The sequence below is a fragment of the Macaca mulatta genome, chromosome 1 (assembly GCF_049350105.2).
Source record: "Macaca mulatta isolate MMU2019108-1 chromosome 1, T2T-MMU8v2.0, whole genome shotgun sequence".
Classification (NCBI taxonomy): Eukaryota; Metazoa; Chordata; class Mammalia; order Primates; family Cercopithecidae; genus Macaca; species Macaca mulatta.
The window spans coordinates 780,928-789,358 of record NC_133406.1 but is presented as its reverse complement, the minus strand read 5'-3'; the positions used below and the strand labels follow the sequence as shown (position 1 = coordinate 789,358).

General features: G+C 38.2%; 1 protein-coding gene across 1 annotated transcript; it reads right to left on the bottom strand.

The window, feature by feature from the left end:
- Positions 1 to 5,660: 5,660 nt before the first annotated feature.
- On the bottom strand, positions 5,661 to 6,596 carry LOC100424541 (olfactory receptor 2M4). The gene has a single exon (XM_015127895.3). The coding sequence runs from the start codon at positions 6,594 to 6,596 to the stop codon at positions 5,661 to 5,663; it is 936 nt and encodes a 311-aa protein (XP_014983381.3).
- Positions 6,597 to 8,431: the final 1,835 nt, after the last annotated feature.

Here is an 8,431-nt window from a genome sequence, read left to right as displayed (position 1 = left end):
TAGTATGATTAGAATTGGCATGAGTTGTTCTTTAAATGTTTGGTATAATTCAGCAGTGAAGCCATAAGGTCTCCGGCCTTTGTTTACTAGGAGACTTTTTACTACAACTTTGTTTTTCTTACTTGTTATTAGTCTATCCAGGTTTTGGATTTCTTCCTGGTTCAATCATCATAAATTGTATGTGTCTACGAATTTGTTCATTTCTTCTAGATTTTCCAATTTATTGGCATATAGTTGTTGCTCATAGTAGACAGTAATTATCCTTTTAAATTCTGCATTATCCGTTGTAATGTATCCTTTTTCATCTCTAATCTTATTAAGTTGAATCTTCTCTCTTTTCTTCTTAGTCTGGCTAATCATTTTTCATTTCTTTTTGTTTTTTTTTTTTTTGTTTTTTTTTTGACTTTCCAAAACACCAACTTTTGGTCTCACAGATCTTTTATATTGTTTTATTTATTCCAATTGCATTTATTTCTCTGATTTTATGATTTATTTTCTTCTATTAATTTTAGGTTTGGTTTTCTCTTGCTTTGTGAGTTAAGATTCATTATTAAATTGTTTACTTGAAGTTTTTCTTCTTTGTTTCAAGTAGGCACTTATAACTATAAATTTATTTCATAGACTGCTTTCACTGTATCCCAGAGGTTGTGATATGTTAAATTCTCATTATCATTTGTTTCAATAAATTGTTCAATTTTCTTTTTAATTTCTTCATTGAACCACTTGTCACTCAGGACCATACTGTTTAATTTCTATGGATTTGTCATTTCCAAAATTCCTCTTGTTATTGATTTCTAGTTTTATTTCATTGTAGTCAAAAATTCTTGATATTATTTCAATCTTTTGAATATTTTATGACTTTTTTTGTGACCTATCATATGGTCTATCCTTGACAGTAATTCATGTGCTAGGGAAAAGAATGTGTATTCACCAGCTGTTGGAGGAAATGCCCTATAAATACCTCTTAGGTCCATTTGTTCTATAGCACAGGCTAAGTCCGATATTTCTTTGTTGATTTTCTGCCTGGAAGATTTGTTCAATGTTGAAAGCAGGCTGTTGAAGTCTTCAGGTGTTACTACATTGGAATCTATTTGTCTCTTTAGCCCTAATAATATTTAGTTTATTTATCTTAATGCTCCAGTGTTGGGTTCATATATATTTAAAATTGTTACAGCCTTTTGCTGAATTGACCTCTTTGTCATAATATAATGATCTTCTTTTTAATATGGTGATCTTCTTTGTCTTTTCTTATAGTTTTATCTTGAAATCTATTTTGTCTGACATAAGGATATCTCCCGCACACTTTATTGGTTTCCATTGGCATGGAATATTTTTCTCTATTTATTTGAAGTCTATGTGCATCTTTATAGGTGAGGTGTGTTTCTTGTAGGTAACAGATCAGTGGGTCTTGTTTTCATTCATACATTCAGCCAGTCTATGTCTTTTGATTGGAGAGTTTAATCTATATTCAATGCTATTATTGATAAGTAAAGACTTACTCCTGCCATTTTTGGGGGGTTGTTTTGAGGTCTTCTCTTCCTTCATTCTTTCTTTCCTGTTTCCTATTAGTAAAGATAATTTTCTCTTGTGATATTTTATTTCTCATTTTCTTTTTTTTTGTGTATATATTGTATGTTTTTTGGTTTGAGGTTGCTATGAGGTTTCTAAATACTATCTAATAACCCTTTACTTTAAGCTGATAACAACCTAACACTGTTTGCATTTAAAAAAAAAAAAGAAAGCTAATAAAAACTCTATGCCTTAACTTCATTCCCCCTACTTTTTAACTTCCAGTTTTTTCTATTTATATGTTTTATGCAGTCTGTATTGAAAAGTTTTTGTAGTTATTAGTTGTGATTGTTTCATCATTTAGTTTTCTACTTAAGAGTAGATTTTATACCACAGTTAACAGTATTAAAATATTCTACGTTTTTCTGTGTATTTATTATTGCCAGTAAGTGTTAAACCTTCAGATGATTTCTTAGTGCTCATTAATTTTTTTTTTTTTTATGATTGAAGTACCCCCTTTAGCAATTTTTTGTAGGACACATCTGGTATTCATGAAACTCCTCAATTTTTGTTTGTCTGGGAAAGTCTTTATTTCTCCTACATGTTTGAAGGATATTTTAGCCAGTATACTATTGTAGGGCAAAAGTCATTTCCTTCAGCATTTTAAATATGTCATGTCACTCTCACCTGGCCTCTAAGGTTTCCACTGAAATGTCTGCTACTAGGTGTGTTGGAGGTGGATTTTATGTTACTTGTTTCTTTTCTCTTGCTGCATTTTGGATCCTTTGTTGATCCCTGACCTTTCGGAATTTAACCTTTAAATGCCTTAAAGTAGTATTCTGTAGGTTAAATCTGCTTGGTATACTATACTTTATGTACTTGGATATTGATATCTTTCTCCAGGTTTGGGAAGTTCCCTATTGTTATTCGTTTGACTAAACTTTCTACCTCTCTTTCTCTACCTCTCCTTTTTAAGGCCAATAATTCTTAGATTTGCCCTTTGAGGCTATTTTAAGTATCCTGCAGGCATACTCCACTGTTTTTCATTCTTTTTTCTTTTGTCTCCGCTTGCTATGTATTTTCAAATAGTCTGTCTTCAAGCTCACTAATTCTTTCTTCTACATGATTAATTCTGCTATTAAAAGACTCGGATACATTCTTCACTATGCTAATTGCATTTTTCAGCTCCAGAATTTCTACTTGATTCTTTGTAATTATTTCAATCTCTTTGTTAAATTTATCTGATAGAGTTATTAATTCCTTCTCTGTTTTATCTTGCACTTATTTGACTTTCCTCAACACAACTATTTTGAATTATATATCTGAAAGGTCACATATCTGTTTCTGCAGGATTCATCACTGGTTCCATATTTAGTTCATTTGGTGAGGTCAAGTTTTCCTGGATGGTCTCAATACTTGTAGACACTCACCTGTGTCTGGGCATTTAAGAGTAAGTATTTATTGTGATCTTTGCAGTCAGGGCTTGTTGGTACCCATACTTGTTGGGAAGGCTTTCCAGACATTCCTAATCGCCTGGTTGTTTTGATCTAAGTTGTATCTGCTTTAGGGGGCACCTCAAGCCCAGTAAAGCTGTGGTTTTAGTAGACTTATAGAGGTGCTGCCTTGATGCTTTTGGAGAAGATCTGGAAGAATTCTCTGAATTATCAGGCAGAGATTCTGTTCTCTTCCCTTACTTTCTCCTCCCAAAATGGAGTCTCTGTCTGTCCTGAGCCACCTGGAGCTGAGGGTGGAGAGATATAAGCACCCAGATGACCACCACTACTGAGACTGTGGGTCAGCCCTGAATTGAACACAGCCCTGGGTCTAACCTAAGGCCTGGTGTAACCACCTGGCTACTGCCTGTGTTTTCTCAAGCCCTGGAGCTCTACCATCAATATCTGGCTATGCCTGTCAGACTTGTGTCCTTCCCTTCAAGGTTACAAGTTCACACTGGCCCCAAGTTGTGTCAAGAGTGCCATCTTGGAGACAGGGACTAGAGTCAGAAACCTTAGAAGTCTACCTGGTATTCCATTGTACTGCAGCTAAGTTGGCATTCAAACCACAAGAAGCAGTTTTTTTCCACTTTCTCCTTCCCTTTCCACATGAAGAAGAACCTCATCTCATGGCCACCACCACAGGCCCTTGGGAGGTACTTCCAGGTTACTGCTGATATTCCCTTAGGACCCAAGGGCTCTTCAGTCAGCTTGCAGTGAACACTGTTTAATCCTTCAGGGCAGTGGGCTCCCCTCTGGCCCAGGGTGGGTCCAGAAATGCCATGAAAGAGTAATTCCCTCAATCAGAAACCTGAAGGACCTGCCTGGTGAACTACCTGCACCCCCCCTCTCCCCACCACCACCCACCCCGCCCCCTGTGGCTGAGCTGGTACCTACAGTACAAAAGAAAGTCCCCTTTTCTTTATTTTTCTCAAGCAGACAGAGTTTTGCCCTGTAGCCACTACAGCTGGAAATGAGCTGAGTCTCACTTGAAGCCAGCAGAGTCTTTCCCACGGCCCTCGCTATAATACCTGGATATCACTGCTGGTTATTTAGGGCCCAGGGCTCTTCAGTTAGGCAATGCATGCTAGCAGTACTGGTGCCTTTTCTCCAAGGAAATGGGTTCCCTTCTTGCCCAGGGTGTACAGAGAAATGTTGTCTGGGAGGGAGGTCCTGGAATAAGGGCCTCACAGCTTTGACCAGTGCATTATCTTGCTGTGGCTAAACTGGTATCCGAAATGCAAGACAAAGTCCTCTCCACTCTTTCCTCTTCTCTTCTCAAGTGGAAGAACTCTTTTGGAGCCATGAGCTGTGCAGCCTGAGGTTAGGCAAGGGTGATGCCAGCACAACCTTAGTTGTCCCAGCTGGTGTCTCAGTAGTTCATGTGCCCCCTGCACAGTCCACTATCTGTGGAACCAGTTCAGCACTAGGACTCACCTAAGAGTTGTAGTACTTAGAGCATAGACTATCTTTTAAGTTTACTTAGAGCCTCAGCGCATTTTAGCCTTCAGTGTCAACGTCTGTGGGAACACAGGTTTTGACCACCGGGATCAGTAATTCCCCTCTGACAAGGGCTGGTTTAAATGCTCGGTCTGTGGCCAGGCATCATCTGAACTTTACCTGGTTTTCCTTTCTGCTCTTACAGGACAGCACTGAGCTCAAGCCCTCACAATTGTTGTGTTCTTCCTCACCAGAGCCCAGAGACACTCTTAGCACCCTGTTGCTGCTGTCAGTGGTGAGGGAGGGGAGGCATTGTCTGTTACAGTTGTTTTTTTCTACCTCTTCAGTGCCTCTTCATCAGTGATATAAAGTTAAAATCAGAGACTACAAGGGCTCACGTGATTTTTGGTTCTCATGAATGTGTTGTTTGTGTGTAGATTATTGTTAAATTGCTGTCGTTGTATGTGAACGATCAGTGGAGCCTTCCATTCCACTACCTTGCTCTGCCTTCAGATTCTGATGTTAATATAAGGATTATAAGGAATAAAAGCAGACATGATACAGATGTTGACTGTGCAGCCCAACCAAGTAGATATGTTATGTGGGCTCATTAAAATATTTAATTTTATTAGTATAAAGATCATACACATATATATTTAAGTGATTTAAGTGTGTGTATGTATATGTGAGTTTCTAGAAAATATTTTAAATGGACATAAAACTTGATTGAAGAAAGTGTTGACACTAACTCCCCACTTTTAAATACTTGGGAATCAAGTAGAGAAGAAACAGTATTAAAATAGTCATTCTTGGGTTTGAGGATTGGTAAAACTAAAAACAAGTACTAATAGGTAAGTAACGTGTGAACAAAGAAGCATCTCTCCAAAAAAGGAGGATCAACTCCAACCTTTGCTTTTTGATACAGGTAAGACACTTCAGACTAATACCTGGCTTCAAAAGCAAGCATCCTAAAATCAAGTACCACCCATGGATAACACCTAATAATATAATTATCATTCACAGGGATTAAGCCACTTATACTAACGTCCAAATCTAGCTTAGTTTACAAATGATGTATATGTAATAATATACTAAATAATTTTGAAAAGTGGAAAAATATTAATACAAATTACCAGAAATAGAATAATGTAAGAGATTCCATTTTTTTTTTTGAATGAGTGTTGACCACAGAAGGCATTCAAAAAGATTTTGATAAAGTCATATTAACTTCCTTTTCTTCAGTACCTTCTGTAGTGCCCTGAACACTTCTTTGTTGCGGAGGCTGTAAATGAGAGGGTTCAGCATAGGGGTGAGAATAGTGTAGAATGCCGACACCATCTTGTCCTGCTCTGGTGTATGTTTAGAAGCTGGTCTCATGTACATGAACATAGCAGCACCGTAGTAGAGTCCGACCACAGACAGGTGGGAGGAGCAGGTAGTGAAGGCCTTGCGGCGACTTTCCCCAGAGCCCATGTGGATGACGGTTCGAAGGACACGGGAATAGGAAAGTATGATAACTGAAACTGGAAGGATTAGCATTACCACACAACAAATGAAAAGCAGTCTTTCAAATGCAGATGTTTCTGTGCAGGATAGAGGTAAAAGGGCAGCAACATCACAGAAAAAGTGATGAATTTCCAGAGAGCCACAGTAAGAAAATGACAGGACAGCTGCAAGCACTATAATCCCATCAAGAGACCCCAAGGTCCAGGAAGCAACAGTCATGAAGACACAGAGTTTGAGATTCATGAGGATGGTGTACCGAAGAGGATGACATATAGCCACATAGCGGTCGTAAGCCATGACAGCCAACAAGAAACATTCAGCTCCAAGCAGGGACACATAAAAGAATATCTGAGTTCCACAACCTGGCAGAGAGATAGATTTCTTCCCAGACAAGTAGCTGAAGGCCATCTTGGGTAGAGTGGTGCAGATGAGCATGAGGTCCATGAGGGACAGTTGACTGAGGAGGAAGTACATGGGGGTGTGGAGCTGTTTGTCTACGTAGATGAGGAGAACCATGGCAATATTTTCCATGAAGGCCACTGAGAAGATGCCCAGGACCAGAGAAAAAAGGAAGGTGTGGGTGGGGCTGTGACTGAAGATTCCCAGCAGGATGAAGATGGAGTTAAAGGTCTGGTTTTCCCACACCATTCTGGATAATTTGCCTTGTCTGAGAATTCCAGAGAAGGTACAAGCTTATTTATCAATTCAGTTTTCAAATACATACTGTGACATACTCTACTGGTCAGTTTATATGTATGCATAAGGCCTTCTCACCAACCTTCAGTTACCTTGCTTTAGTCATGGTAAATCATGTGAATTAGTCCATTGCTTTTACAATTATTTCCTCATCCAACTTTCACAGAGTATACATGGAGTACATTTGGACATTTACTTTACAGACAAGAATGCTGAAGTGTATAAGAGCTTCCCAACTTACCCACAAGTACAGTCAATGGAAAACCTAGGAGAAAAATCATTGTATGCCCCTATTGCTAAATTTTAGGATCATACCTCATAAAAGAAAATTCCTTACAGAATTTTTTTCTCCTTCTGTCCTAATATTTCTCCAGGTTAGTAGTCTCATCAACAATGGAATTCCCGTTCTCATTTTTTTTTTTACCTACTATCCTACCTGCAGCCCAGTGAAGGATGATATGAGATCAATGGCATTACTCCTTGGGGTACCTGCACACTTTAATTCAGAGAAGGGTATAGTACTCTGTGTTTTAACTTTTCCATCTCAGACCAAGTCTTGAAGTCTTGTCTTGTCTTGTCTTAATCAAAACACCCATTATTTTTCTAAGGAAGAATAAATTGTGCACTTATCTTCTGAGAATAATTTTTTCGTCCAATTCTGTGTGGAAAAGAAGCTGTATTTTTTGTTTGTTTATTTGCTTGTTTTGTTTCTATTTTTAATTTTATTAAGTTGATACATTAAAGTTTTACATATCTATGGGGGCACATTTTGACATTTCAAAACATATTTTAAATAATGATCAAATCAGGGTATTTAGTGTGACCATCACCTCATGCACTTACCATTTATTTTTTGTAGTGAGGACATTCAAAAACCTTTGTATTTTTGAAAAAACTGATTTTTTCTTTTTACAATAAAGTGTTATAAATAAAATCAGATAAACATTTAGCGACAAAAGAAAACCCTTCCATGGTCTTTAAAAGCTTCACTGCAATGTGCTACTTTGGCGACTTACAGGGCATGTTCTACCACAGCAAGGAAAGGCTCAACTGTATGAAGTATGTGGCTCATTTTGTGCCAGTTTTCAGGGGAAATGCTTCCAGGTTTTGCTCATTCAGTATGATATTGGCTATGAGTTTGTCATAAATAGTTCCTATATTAATTTGATATATGTTCCATCAATACCTAGTTTATTGGGAGTTTTTTTGTTTTGGTTTGGTTTGTTTTTGAGACAGAGTCTTGCTTTGTTGCCAGGCTGGAGTGCAATGGCGTGATCTTGGCTCACTGCAATCTCTGCCTCCTGGTTTCAAGCAATTTTCCCATCTCAGCCTCCCAAGTAGCTGAGATTACAGGCACCCACCACTACACCGGGCTAGTTTTTGTATTTTAGTAGAGATGGGGTTTCACCATGTTGGTCAGGATGGTCTGATCCTGACCTCAGGTGATCCGCCCACCTCAGCCTCCCAGAGTGCTGGGATTACAGGAATGAGCCACCGTGCCTGGCTATTGAGTTTTTAACATGAAGGGATGTTCAATTTTATCTAAGGCCTTTTCTACGTCTATTGAGTTAATCATGTGGTTGTAGTCACTGGTTGTTTATGTGATGAATTATGTTTATTGCTTAGTGTATGTTGAACCAGGAATGAAGCCAACTTGATCGTGGTGGATAATATTTTTGATGTGCTGCTGGATTCGGTTTGCTACTATTTTACTGAGAATTTTTACCTCGATATTCACCAGGGATATTAGTCTGAAGTGTTCTCTTTTCATTGTGTCTCTGACAGGT

What these genes read in the sequence shown, in the direction of transcription:
- LOC100424541 (XM_015127895.3), bottom strand. Translation starts at nt 6,596, where the DNA reads ATGGTGTGGGAAAACCAGACCTTTAACTCCATCTTCATCCTGCTGGGA.